Source organism: Bos taurus, chromosome 18, assembly GCF_002263795.3.
Source record: "Bos taurus isolate L1 Dominette 01449 registration number 42190680 breed Hereford chromosome 18, ARS-UCD2.0, whole genome shotgun sequence".
Lineage (NCBI taxonomy): Eukaryota > Metazoa > Chordata > Mammalia > Artiodactyla > Bovidae > Bos > Bos taurus.
The window spans coordinates 35,496,800-35,510,070 of NC_037345.1; the positions used below are offsets into that span (position 1 = coordinate 35,496,800).

At 52.8% G+C, this 13,271-nt stretch overlaps 1 protein-coding gene across 5 annotated transcripts in view; it reads left to right on the top strand.

Annotated features, from left to right (window-relative positions):
• DUS2 (dihydrouridine synthase 2) overlaps nt 1–13,271 on the top strand; it is a 32,097-nt gene that overhangs the window by 16,905 nt on the left and 1,921 nt on the right. For all 5 annotated transcript variants that reach the window (XM_059876605.1, XM_010814447.4, XM_024978091.2 and 2 more), the window contains 8 exons: nt 2,159–2,206; nt 4,507–4,572; nt 4,755–4,825; nt 6,778–6,864; nt 8,186–8,354; nt 10,373–10,494; nt 11,693–11,842; nt 13,169–13,256. In XM_059876605.1, coding sequence (XP_059732588.1) covers nt 2,159–2,206; nt 4,507–4,572; nt 4,755–4,825; nt 6,778–6,864; nt 8,186–8,354; nt 10,373–10,494; nt 11,693–11,842; nt 13,169–13,256 — 801 coding nt within the window. The remainder of the gene's footprint in view (nt 1–2,158; nt 2,207–4,506; nt 4,573–4,754; nt 4,826–6,777; nt 6,865–8,185; nt 8,355–10,372; nt 10,495–11,692; nt 11,843–13,168; nt 13,257–13,271) is intronic.

Genomic DNA, 13,271 nt, shown 5'->3' on the forward strand with positions numbered 1-13,271 from the left:
CCCATAGCCCTCTGCCCAGAGTCTGCTCTCAGAAGTTGGTTGGCCTGAGGACCCTTGCTTTAGGCCAGGAGGCTGAGACTGCCTGAGGGAAAGGCCCTTGGGATACTTGAAAACCAGAGGACCTTTGTGGGTAGCTGCTTCAAGGAATCGTGGAACTTTGCCCTTGTCTCTTCCTAAGTGGCTCAGTGGTAAAGAACCTGCCTGCCGACACAGGAGATGCAGGAGAAGCAGATTCAATCCCTGGGTCGGGAAGATCCCCTGGAGTAGGAAATGGCAACCCATTCCAGTATTCTTACCTGGGAAATCCCATGGGCAGAGGAGCCTGGCAGAATACAGTCCATGGGGTGGCAAAGAATTGGACATGGCTGAGCATGCACGCAAGGAGTTGAAAACATCAGGCTCTGTTTTGCTACCTTGTAATTATTCCCTCATGCACCTGAGTTGTATACGGAGCAGAGCTGAAATGGTTGGAATATTCCCTCTGACATCATAGAATGAAAAAAGCAAGGAGCAGAATCGTATATGATGTGTCACAATATCTGTGTGGGAAATAGGGAATTAATATGTATATTTACACTTCTTTTTATATATTTGGAAAGATACACAAGAAACTGGTGACACTTGTTTCCCCTGGGGAGGGAAACTAAGTTTTTCTTTGGTTTTGCAGAAGAAATAAGGTTCCCTTGCAGGGGTGCCACTCCAAATAATTAACAAGGTCACAGTACTGGCACTGACCAGTCAGAACAGATACCTCCCAGTGTGCTGTACCCAGTCCCTGCCAGCTGACTATCTGCTGTCTTCTCGTGGTTCAAAAATAGAAGTCATATTAAAAAATAAATTGAATAGTTTTCTCTCCTTCTAAGCAGGGAGAGTTCTTACTCTTCATCCTTTTGAACCTTTAAGATTTTTAATATGTTGCCTATTCAAAAAAGCAAATTAAGAAGTTAAATAGAAAGGAAAGAAGGAAGGGAGGGAAGGAGAGAGGAAGGAAAGAAATGCCAGTTAGAAAAGCCATTGCTGGAGATGGAGCAGAGAGACCAGAGTTTAGATTATGCGATTCCATAAGGAAGGGCTGGATTGCGCGTGAGGTGAGGGACAGCGGAGCCAGGTGAGTGGCCAGAGCTTCCTCAAGGCCTCTAAGGTTGTGTCTGAGGTAGTCCAGGGCTAGAAGCCCTGCTCTTCCTGTTCTCCTCTGAAATGCAGACTCAGTCTGTACTGGTTCAGTGTTCTCTCTGGTTCTAATGTGTATTTCTGAAACATGACATTAAACTGTAATAAGTAAATTTAAACCTCCTGAGCACATTCCGTGAGCATTCATTAGTTTGTAGTTTATATACTGACAACATATATTTATTGGATTTGTCTTTCTTCCCTTCACCTCATTCTGAATGGGTTCAGATTTTTAACATTCCCTCCTCTTCCGATTGTTAGAGTAATTCATACCATTGTCCAGAACTTGGATAATATAGAAAAGGACAAAAAAAAAAAAAAAAAAAAACCCAGAACACAAAAAGCAAAAACAGGAAAATCATCAGTAATCTCACCATCAAGAGACAACGGCTGTTATTCATGTTGACATTTAAGTGGCTCTGGGGATTGTTGGTTTCCATTAGTTGGGGATTTTGTTAGAGTTTGACATTGGGCTGAGTGCTCAGGACTGGGAGGCCGTTGTTGCTGGCAGGGGAGCAGGGCCTGGACATTATTGCAGATCGTGTGCCTCTGTGTGGCTTTGCTGGCAGTGGTGGCGAGTGACGGTAGGACAGGAAGAAGGTGGATTCGATCTCATTTCAAAGGAAGACCAATCCATTTATTTTTTTTAAGAGGCTTGGCAGCTTGTGGGGTTTAGTTTGTTAAGGCACTGAAACCCTTGGTAGGAAATGGGCAGTGCTGAAAAATGATTTTTTTAGAACCTGTTTCCAGGTAGACCTGCGGGTCTTGCTAAGGGGATCAGAGTGACGGCTTTTAGAATTCGTCAAACTGATCCCTGGTGTTGTGGGCACGGATGCTGCTGCTTTCTTGCTTGCCCAGGAGAAATGCTGATCACCAGTGGACCTTGGTTTCTGGGAGGCAGGTGCTGAGGTGCTGCCAGGTTGCCATCCCACAGGGAGGAGCAGCCCTCCTTCAGCTGTAAGAGCCTCCTGTATGTGCTTTTCCTTAGGGAGGAATGGGAGCTGCCCTTCTGTCAGATCCTGACAAAATCGAGAAGGTAAGTCTTGCCCTTAAGAGGTCTCTTCAGCGTGCCTGTGAGCTAGAGCTGTTGAGAGCACCTTCCCTCCCCTCCCCTGAGATTGAGAGAATCACTCACTCCACCAGGGTCTGGTTTTTAAAAGACTTCCCGGTGATTTTGACATGCAGCCAGATTCAGGAACTCCTGAGCCATCCTGCAGCAGCCTTGGTGTTCCTGAAAAGCCCAGGGCTAGGGACGTGTCAGCCGAGAGCCAAGGGCCCTAAGAACTCATTTAGAACTACCTCTATATGCCTCTCTTCCTTCTGAGAAGATCATGAGAGCACAGGTCAGGCTACCTGTGGGTTGTGGACATGCTCAGTGGCCACATGTGTTGGGGCATAGGGTATTGGCCTCTCCCAATGGGTCCCCAGCACACTGACAGAGTCCACCGTCAGTATGAGAGCAAGCCAAGCTAGGGCCATACAAGGTAAGCTGAGTTAGTCCCCTCTGGTCCCCTTCCCCTGTGATTCTGGTGGCCAGGTTTCCAAGGCGTTAGGGTCAGACTGATGTTTGCCACCCAGTGTTGTGAGCTGCCAAGGCATGTGGGAGTAACATTTTCTGTCACACCATATGCACCTTTGACTTTTCTCTGTCAGTTCACTAGCTTTCTCCTTGCTTTTCCTATTAGCTACTTTGATTTCCTTTTCCTCCTCCATTCCCACTTCTGTCTCTGGGCCTTAAGCCCCACTAATGCCTCCCACATGCTAACAACATGGGATACGGCACCACTGATAAGAGGTGCCATTGCCATGTCAGCAGCTCAACCTTGTATATTCCTCCAGCCCCACTGTCTCTGGGGTCTAGGAAATCCAGCATATTTGTGATTTAGGGCCTTCTCATTTTTCCTGGGTATGGATAGGCACAGAAAATTACCTCAGACACCTTTCTGCAGGCTGGAGTGTATGTGGACAGTTGTGGGTGTCCACCCTTAGGGGAGGGGCCTCAATAGGGGGTGGTTTTCTTCACAACATGTATATACAGGCATTTCCGTTATCCTCTGGCCTCCTGGCTTCTCCCACCTATGCTGTTAGCTCTGTCTTCACCACTGCCCTTCTTTGGGCACGTTGCACACAAGAGGCAGCAGAATTCGCAGCTCACCTCAGAAGCTCACTTCATTTCTGTCTTAACTATTTTTAAGTGGCACCTGGGCCAGCAGGCCCTGTCTTGCCTGTAATCTGTCCTAACAGCCTAGCCTCTTGGTCCAATGTCTCCTGGAGGGCTCTGCCTTAGCCTGTCCCTGAGAGAGGCCTCCTTCGCTGGTTCTTGTAACCCGGCTGTCTGCTGCCCCCTCCTGTCTAGAACCAGACTGGCAATGGCTGCCTGAATGTCTCCTCTGCTCTGCTGGACAGGGATCTAGTTTCTTGGAAGAGGGCTCTTGGGATCACCTTCCCTCTAGCTTTCCTGGCCCAAAATTTTTGATGAGGGAAGAAGATAAAGATAGCAAGGTCACAGACACACAGTGTCATCTACCCCTTTCTTGGTCTCTGACTCTTGATCTGGTGTTGTTACTTCCCTGACACTTTCCTATGTGACTTTCTTGATCTGTCTTTGGAGTCCTTTGCAATTAATGTGCAAAATAAACCCTTTTAAGTAGGATGACAATGTTGTCTTTTCCTTTCCCAGTTTCTCTGCTGTATATCTGACTCCCCAAAAGGGAGGACAGGGCCCAGGACCTGTTCAAGCTCTCCTGTTCCTACACTTGGCAGACCCTGGCACAGCACTCAGGGAACATGCCTTCAGACAGGAATGGAGCTGTGAGCCATGTGTTCTCAACCAGTGTTAGGCCTCAGAATCATTTTGAGGAGAGACCATGTTGGACAGAGTCTTTTGAAAACATATATTCCTAAGCCCTGCTCCTGAACCCGGCCTTTCAGGAAAGATGAGGTGGAATCTATGGTGCTGCATTTCTTAGGCTCTCCAGCTGATTCTGATGCTTGTCCTGGCAAAGGATGACACTGTGTCCTGCACAGGCATGTATGTAGACCCAACCATACATTCATTCCCTCACTCATTCATTTACCAAATACACGTATACTGCTATGAACCAGGTAAGGGACTGCTGGGGCTGGGGCTCTAGTGGAGAAAAAAGGTGAGCTCCTTTCTTCACGGAGCTTCCATGTAGGTGGTGTGCAACAGATGCATTCACATGGACCCATACATGGACATAAATGCATCTTTGCCAGTGGGCCACACGGGTCTGGAGTGAAATTCATCGGTACAAGCAGCTGTGGTGATTATTCTGGAAGAGGCAGATGTTCTTGTGTTCTCCCCTACCATAGATCCTCAGCACTCTTGTGAAAGGGACGCGCAGACCTGTGACCTGCAAGATTCGCATCCTGCCATCGGTAAGGATGGTGTGTTACACCTGAAGGTCCATTTTCTCTGCAGATGTTGGTCGGGGGGTGTGAATGATTCCTGAGGGGACGAGTCAGGTTTGGAGGAGTGGGGAGATCTGAGCCCACTTTGGGAGCTGGCAGCTGCTCCCTGTGTGGCTGCAGTAACCACCCTGTGTGGCCCCATCCCTCAGCTGGAAGACACCCTGAGCCTTGTGAAACGGATAGAGAGGACCGGCATTGCCGCCATCGCGGTTCACGGGAGGTGAGTTGTCCCCTTGCTAGTGACCGACTTGCAGGGAGGTCCTCAGCCATTTTGATGCTTCTTCACCAGACCCCAGGCACCTACCAGCTTCTCTTCTATGTACCCAGCCTAGCTCTTTGCTTAGCTCTTTGACCCCCGCTGAATCTGGAGGGTAGTCCAACCCTTTCTGGGTTGCATTTTTCTTTGTTTCATTCATTGAGCATCTACTGTGTGGTAGAGACTGCACTGAGCTTTAGAGATACAGACATACCAAAGGGAAGGAGAAATGCCCCTACCCTCAGGATGTGCAAATGCTAGAGATCGAGTGATTTGCTCAAAACTGGGTCGTGCAGTCAGGAAGTGGTGGAACTAGAACTCTGCTTCTGAATCTCATTTTCTTTCCACTACATTCAGCTCTAGCTTTTCTCCCGAATGACCCCAGGCAGACCGCTGTTCTTTTATAGGCACCACCTCTTTTGTCTGCCCTCGTTGGACTACCAGCTGTCACAGGGACTGCTTTAAACAGTCCTCAGGTCTGTAGTGAATGTGTTCTCTGTTGAGAGCTGAGGTGTTGCTGAAGGCTATCCTTGGTTTCCCAGTCGAACTTGCTCCCTATGTCCAGGATGTACTTGTGTACCAAATCCCAGGTTGGCAAATGTCAGCTGGAGTGACCTCCCTTCTGAATGATGTTCCTTGTGAGTTCAAGGGTCTTATAGGAACAGCCCATTTCTTGCAGGTGTGTCTATTACAGCATTTTCAGAGAAGGGAACCCAGAACTTCAACATATAGAAACAGAGAAAAGCAGAGCTGTGTGTGTTGAAGCCAGCAGGGGGAGGTGAAAAGCCACACACCTGTACATACACACCCCTTCCAGAGGCAGCAGGCTCTGGGCTCAGATGCCTGGCTTCAAATCCCAGTTCTGCTGTTGGTTGGCTGTGTGTCCTTGGACAAGTTATTTAACCTCTCTGAGAACTACAGTCCTCATTTGGAAATTAAGATAGTTTCTGCTTTATAGGGTTGTCGCAAAGCTTTTACGAGATTGTGAATATACAGTCTTGGCATAGTGCCTGGCAGATGGTGTTCCCTGAATAAATAAAGCTATTCCTTTTTCCCAGTAATTGGGAAGACTAGGAAGACAGAATTGGGCAAGTTTAAAGAGGGACTTTCTGGCTATCAAAGCTGTTAAGGATGGGTTAGAATTGGGCTGCTAGGGGTGTGGGAAGGTGGAGGTGGAGGCTGGGTTGATGGGACTTTCTTGGGCCCCAGGGGCCCTGACACTTTGGTTGAGGAGTATAGCAGAGGGACACCATAGACAGGGCCTGGGCAAGGGCTGTTTGGTCGGCCATCTGGTTCGCCCGTGAGCACAGCTCAGGTTGGGGTTTACCTTAGCATCCCTAAGACTCATTCACTCATACACAGGAACTTCTTGCAGCTGATCTTAGATTCAGGGGCCTCGGGCTGTGGCCCCGCCTTCCCGTGACCCTTGGTGACAGCCCTGGTCTGTGGCCTGCCCGTGCCAGCTGCCTCTCCCCAGGATCAGCTGCCCAGCTTGACTTCAGCACAGGCAGCTGTGTGGGAGTGGCCCGTCTGAGTGGCGGCAGCTGTTCCCTGTCCCCCGGGAAGGGCAAGACCAGGACAGTAGGGGCAGCATTCTTAGGGCTGTGTCCCTCATCTCTGGCAGAGATGAGGAGAAGTTGGGGGTGGCCGTGTGACCACCCTCATCGGCTCCCGATAGCCACGCCTCACCTGCGGGCCTCTGAGGGCTGGATGCGGTGTGTACCCATGCTGCCCCTGCCTTCTGCAGCTGGGGTCAGGGAGAGCCCTGCCTTGTAGCCTGGAGCCCTGTCCCTGCTGGCCACGTAGCCTTTCTGAGTGCCAGCAGGGAGGACTGTCGGGCCTGGCTCACATCACTGGGGCTCATTGTGACGCAGCCTTTGGCATTTAGCCCCCAGCCCCATCTCTTTATCTCCAAGGAAGCGAGAGGAGCGGCCCCAGCACCCTGTCAGCTGCGAAGCCATCAAAGCCATCGCCGAAACCCTCTCCATTCCCGTCATAGCCAAGTAAGCCTCCCTTCCTCCTTGTTTGTTCTTTCATGCCTCATTTTACTCAGAGGGACTTTAACTGACAAACAGAAAATGGAATGAGATAGCATCAGAAAAATGACCCTCAGGGAAAAGAAGACAAGAATGTGGCAAAAATGAACTTGGGAACAAGGCTGAAAAGTGTTGGTCATGTCCCTTGACCTCTGGCGAGCAGCCGACATAAGTATGTGGTAGGTAGGAGCCCAGGGCATTCTGATGGAAGGGTCGAGGTGGGAGCGTTTAGGGAGAGAGCAAGAAAGGGGCTGCCGAAAGGCCCCCGGGGAAGGTGGCGTCACACCAGGGCTAGGTGTGTGGGGTGTAGGGGGAGGCGATCCATGCCAGAGCACAGAGAGCCGCGGCTCAGGGCCAGGAGGCAGGTCACAGGCCAAAGCCCAGGTCCTGGCAGGTGTCAGGGACTGATGACCAGCCTGCCGGCTCAGCAGTGGGACAGCAGTGTCCTGGTGTCACCAGGGAGCTGGCCTGTGTCAGCCAGTTGGGAGTCCAGCTCAGCCCTGTTCCTGCCCAATGGCAGGTTGGAAACAGAGATGTTCTAAAGCCCTGATGGAAGTCCTGCCTGCCTGGAGTCAGGGAGTGGGAAGCTAAGGCAGGGGTGGGGGTGGTGGTGGCAGCCAGGCCCACTTTGCCCAGGCCAAGGTGGGTTAGTGGTGGCTTGGAGAGAGGATGGGGCTGCTCAAGACCCTAGATGCTGTTGCTACCCGAGAGAGCTCCTCCACCCATCATCCCACACACAGTGCTGTCTCTGAGCTGAGGGTACCACCTGGCTCCTGATGAAACAGGCAAAGAGCAGTTTCCAAGTGGCCATAGCATGGCCTGAAGGGAAGTTGCGACCTTACCAGGCCTCCTTCCTTCCTCTCACGACCGCCCTGCATCTGTTCCCTTTCTAGGGTTTAATCCAGCCATTAGTGGACATGTAGGGCCCCAGCCTGGGGCTTTTCCTGTCATCCCTGTATCCATGTACAGATACCTGTCCTTCGGACATGGGCTGGCTTTAGTCACTGTTGAGGATGGGGGGCTGGGGAGGGTAATGTTCCTGAGTACCTGTGAAGTGCCAGGCACGGTCTGGGCTGCCGTACTCTATCATCTCACTCACTGTTCCTGGCCCCACAGCAGGGTGCGTGTTGTGCTCTCCAGTCTCTGAAGCTGTCATAGCTGAAGGGCTTGGCCAAAGCCACATACTTAATAAGCAGCAGATCCAGGAGTTGCCTGTTTCTGACAATGCTGGTACGAGGCTGGGGCTACCTTCACCAACCCCCTATCTCCGCCGGCTGTTGCTTTTCAGTGGAGGATCTCACGACCACATCCAAGGGTATTTGGATATAGAGGACTTCCGACGAGCCACGGCAGCCTCTTCAGTGATGGTGGCCCGGGCGGCCATGTGGAACCCGTCCATCTTCCTCAAGGAGGGTCCACGGCCCTTGGAAGAGGTCATGCAGAAGTACATCAGATATGTACGTCTACACACTTTTTCACAACAAACTTTTCTGTCTGTCTGCCCGCTTTCTGCAGAAAGTGCTTTGGGTGAGCCTCCGGTCCCCGGCAGCCCATGTGGTTCCTCTCTTTTTCTTTGTTGTGTTGCGAGGCATTGGGTTTTCCTGGCTGCAGTGTGAAGAGTGGGCTGCTGGTGGGGAGGGGGTCATGGCCCTACCGTCACCCTCTTCTAAAGCCTCCAAGGTGTGGGGGTCATCGCACGGGCCTCTGGATCCCAGATGCTGTTGGGGCCTCTAACCCATGATACCTTTCTCTAAGTCCCTGTCACCCCTCTGCCCTCCGTGTGCACAGTGACAGTGCCAGTGGGTAGGCACTTCAGCAGCCACAGCCAGGAGTAGCCATCATAGTGGCTGTTGCTGACAGGTTCTGTCCATAAAGACGTGTCACCTGGCCATCAGTCATAATCACTTCTCAAGCTCTTCTCTTGTAATTCTCAGAAAGCAAAAAAAGCAAAATGTAATTCCCAGTTAGGCTACTTCCTCTGATTCAGGAAGTAGCCTAACTTTAACCCTTTCCTTGGGGAATAGCTTTTTCTTCTCACCAGGATGGTGATGATAGTGCCAGGGCATTTCCTGTAAAGGAGTTTTTTGTTACCTACTGTGTCTCATTGGCATAGCCCTGGCACCCTGTGGGACTATGTGACTAGCTGTGTGTGTGTGACTGTCGGCAGAGACAGTGAATGGTCCGCAGACTGCCCCCCTCCTCTTCAGTCCTGAAGCCCCCCACCCACCTGGGGGGTCAGGACACCCAGGAGGCCATGACCGTGCCTGGGCAATTGTGGCTGCCATGACATGTGGGTGTCCTCAGTGCTGAGCAAGCTGGGGGTCGGGGAGGCCCTGAGGCCAGTGCCCAGAGCCGGCAGCCTCTGTTCTCAAGCCTCTTTTGCTCATTGCTGCAGCCTTCATCCCCTTGGTCCCAGATGTCCTATTGGCCAGGTTAGAGACCACCAGGTTCTCTGACGGCCTGGGTCAGCCAGAGGTGAGGGGCTGGGCTCAGCCTAGGTGGGCTGGCTGGTGGCCTGTGGCTGGGATGGCACAGTCAATAGAGCCAAGCTCTCTCACTGGCTGAATGGTGATGGTATCTTTCCTGAACAGCCCGTCCCTTGGCAGCACCTCACGAGGGTGTATTGGGCCAGAGAAAGGGAGTGGCTTTCCAGCACAGGCAGGGCTGCTTCTGATCCAGCCAGGTGCCTCTGTCCCAAACAAGCTGAGTCAAGGCCTTGCCGCCGGCCGGGACTTACCCCTGGGTCTCTGCTTTGTTGTGACGCACTGAGGCAAGGCCTGAAGACACAGGCCTAGGTGGAGGGATTAGAAGAGTGTAGGGGGTGAGTGGTGGAGGGGTGGGTTCTGGGGGGCTGGGGCACCCTTCGACCCTTGCTCTCCTGCCCTCCCCAGCCAGGCCAACTTCCACTGGGCATCCCCAGGCACTCAACTTGCCTCCTTGAGCCTGCATTTCCCCATCTGAGTAGTGATACCCATTTGTCGAGCTCATAACACATGTGAGCATGCTTGGTCCATGATGCTGGGTTTTCCCACGTTGGGGGAAGTTGTAGACAGGCTGTTTAAGATGTGGGAGTGGCAGGTGCCCGCCAGGGTTATAAGGAGTAAAGGAATCTCACTCCTGTCCTAGGGCTGGTCCTGCCACACCAGCGCTTGGCTGTTCCCTGCTCCCCGCCATGGAAGATACTTGGCAGCAGGTCTTCCGTGGTAGCTGATGTGGGAGCAGCTCCCTGCACATCTGGACCTTGGTCAGGCTGTCCGGTAGAGTGTTCTTCTGACCGGGGCCTTGGCTGTAACCCTCAAGCCTTGTGTCACTAACCAGAGGAGTAGATGGCCAAGGTGGAGGTGGCTGTTTTGTGGGGGCCTCAGCTCCAGGCCCCTCTCAGGTCTCCTTGGAGCCACTTTCCCCACTGTCAGAGCAGCGCAGGCCTCAGAGCCTGCCTGGGCAGTAGTGGGGCTCACAGCAGTTCTTCTCGCAGGCTGTGCAGTATGACAACCACTACACCAACACCAAGTACTGCTTGTGCCAGATGCTGCGAGAACAGCTGGAATCACCTCAGGGAAGGTTACTCCACGCTGCCCAGTCTTCCCAGGAAATTTGGTGAGAGGGGCAACAGGCTGTCATGCCCCAGACCTGATCCTGAGCCCTAAACTGACTACTAGGGGACCCTGGGGGTGGATTTGCAGAATCCAGATGCAGGCTACAGCTTTGCCGCACAGATGGGGGTACTTGCAAAGCTTTAGAACCTACCATCCCTGGACTGATCTCAGCAGCAGAATTTTGGAAACTAGGGCACCAGTGGGATGGAGGAAGGTGAGGGCTGGGCTTGGGAATCCCTGGGGAGGAAGGGGCTTTCCTGGTCACAGATCTATCACATGCCAGGCCACCAGGATCCAATGGTTAGGAGACTTGGGGTCTTAGAATGGAACCCCCTGTGCCCACGCCTTCACCCCATCTAGAGGCCACCCCTTGGTTCTCTAGATCTGCTGGAGCTCCAATTCAGGTGGTAGACTTTGGGGGCCATCACAACCTGGCCTCATGCCCGTCCCCTGTGTTTGTACGGGGCTTTCCTGCCTGGATGCTCTCTCCCCTGCACATTTGCTGTCTTTACCCTCCTTCCCCCAGAGAAGGCTTTCTGGACCAGGCTTGCCCTCAGGCAGCCTCCAGTCCTTAAGATGCTCCCAGAGGGAAGAGCCTTGCCAGAACCTTCCTCCTCTCCCTGGGCTTATGGTGCTCAGTCTGTCCTTCTCCCATTTGGCTTAACCAGCTCGACCTCAGTACCTTGTGAGCTTGGGGATAACTCTCAAGAATATCACTCTGTCGCTCTGGGTGGTACCTCTTTTTATGTTTGGCCTAACTGTTTGTGGTCAGGGCGGGAAGTGGGGAACCAAGCAGTGGTCAGGCCTCCGTGTCTTCCTCCCGTGGGCCCACGTGAGAATGAGACTGTGCATACCCCCAATGTTTGGTCTGTGTAGCTTACCTCACCCACTGCCGGCTGGGGACACCTGCCTGTGTGTTCCTCCTTGGAAGAAAGGCTGCAGTGACGTTTGGAACCTTTTCCACCCAGCCCAGCCCGCTCTCCAGTGCTCACGCTTAGGGGGCACCTGCTCCATTCTCCATGTGCTAGTTCAGGCTGATCACAGGGAGGTGTAGGAAGCACCTTCCAATGGCTCAACCCTGGTGGTGTTCCAGTGCATGTAGGGGACATTTCTCAGTGGCGGGCCCTGGGTTTCTGCAGCAGTTTCCTGAGCGCTGGCTGCACTAAGGGTCTTGCCCTACTCTTCTCATCCCTTCAAAGTGAGGCCTTTGGCCTTGGTGCCTTCTATGAGGAGACCACACGAGAGCTGGATGCCCGGCGGGCCAAACTTTTGGCCAGGAGCCCAGAGGAAGCAGAGGAACCAGCTGAAGACACTTCTGGTATCATTAAGATGGCCATCAAGTTTGACCGGTAGGTCTCCAGCTTGGGCCAGGGCCAGTCCTCAGGTCTGACTGGGCCAGCAAGCTGGCTGGTTAATGCCAAGCCATGGGACCACAGGCCTCCTTTATTTTGGACGCTTGTTCTCAGTTTTCAGCAACCCAAAGAAGGCACTTTGGAGAAGACAGTCCCTGAAAGTCCAGGCATTGCTGTCAGGGTATGCATGCTGTCCCAAGGGTGACTAAACTATACCTTTTTCCAGACCCATCCCCTCCCACAACTCAATCTGGAGAGACTTGTCCCCTTCTGTTACTGAAAATATGTGTTTTCTCCCTGAAAAAGTAGTGAAAGTATTAGTCGCTCAGTAATGTCTGACTCTTTGTGACTCCATGGACTGTAGCCTGGCAAGCTCCTCTGTCCATGGAATTCTCCAGACAAGAATACTAGAGTGGGTTGCCATTTCCTTCTACAGGGGATCTTCCTGACCCAGGGATTGAACCCAGGTCTCCCGCATTGCAAGCAGATTCTTTACCATTTGAGTCACCAGGGAAGCCCCGGTTTTTACCTTGGTCCTCAGGAATTAGCTGCCCATAAGAAGCTCCAAAAGAGCCTCAGGCCCTGAGCCCTTATCTAGCTGAACAGTCCACCCCTCACTGCCCCTTGTTAGGCCTGTGGTGCTGTCTCTAGGCAGAAGTAGCCTCAGGCCAATTATTGCCTCAGCCAGTGACTCAGCTTCAAATGGGGCCCTGGCCCTTATCCTCTGTGATCTAGGATCTGAACCTTTCTCTGGTCCCCAGACCCAGACAAGGAGTCAGTCTTGTCTGGCAGGGACTTGGGAGGCGGGATGTGGGCTCAACTGTTGGGCAGTCATACCCCGGGAGAGCTCCTGGTGGGAAGTTGGAATACGGTGCTTCTGTCCATGTCACCACCTGGCTCTGGAGTCAGGGTCCACTGAGCCCACTGACACTCAGGGGACATAATCGGGGTGGAGCTAGAGCCTGAGACCATTGTATGACAACCTTGCTCCCCACTCCTACACACTCCCTCCTGAGGTTGTCTTGAGAGGCAAATGGTACCTCCCTTCTTGGCTGTTTAAGGCTGTTTTCCAGGCTGGAGTGCACTTCCCACCCTGATTCCCCTCCCCAAGCAGCTGAAGCCCATCTTCCCTTCAGGTAGAACGCAGACCCTGAGCTGCAGGTGGGACAGAAGCAGGAGATTCAGGGACTCGGAGCAGGAGCCCTGAGGCGGCAGTCTGTGGTCTCAGTTCCTGCAGCTCCTCCAGGCACTGAGTCAGGCTCCTGCTGAGGAATGCAGTGCTGATGGTCGGTGGGTCCTGACCCCTTCCCCGCCTCTCTCCAGGCGAGCATATTCACCCCAGATCACCCCCAAGATGTGCCTGCTGGAGTGGTGCCGGAGGGAGAAGCTGGCACAGCCGGTGTATGAAACGGTGAGTTCCTGGCTG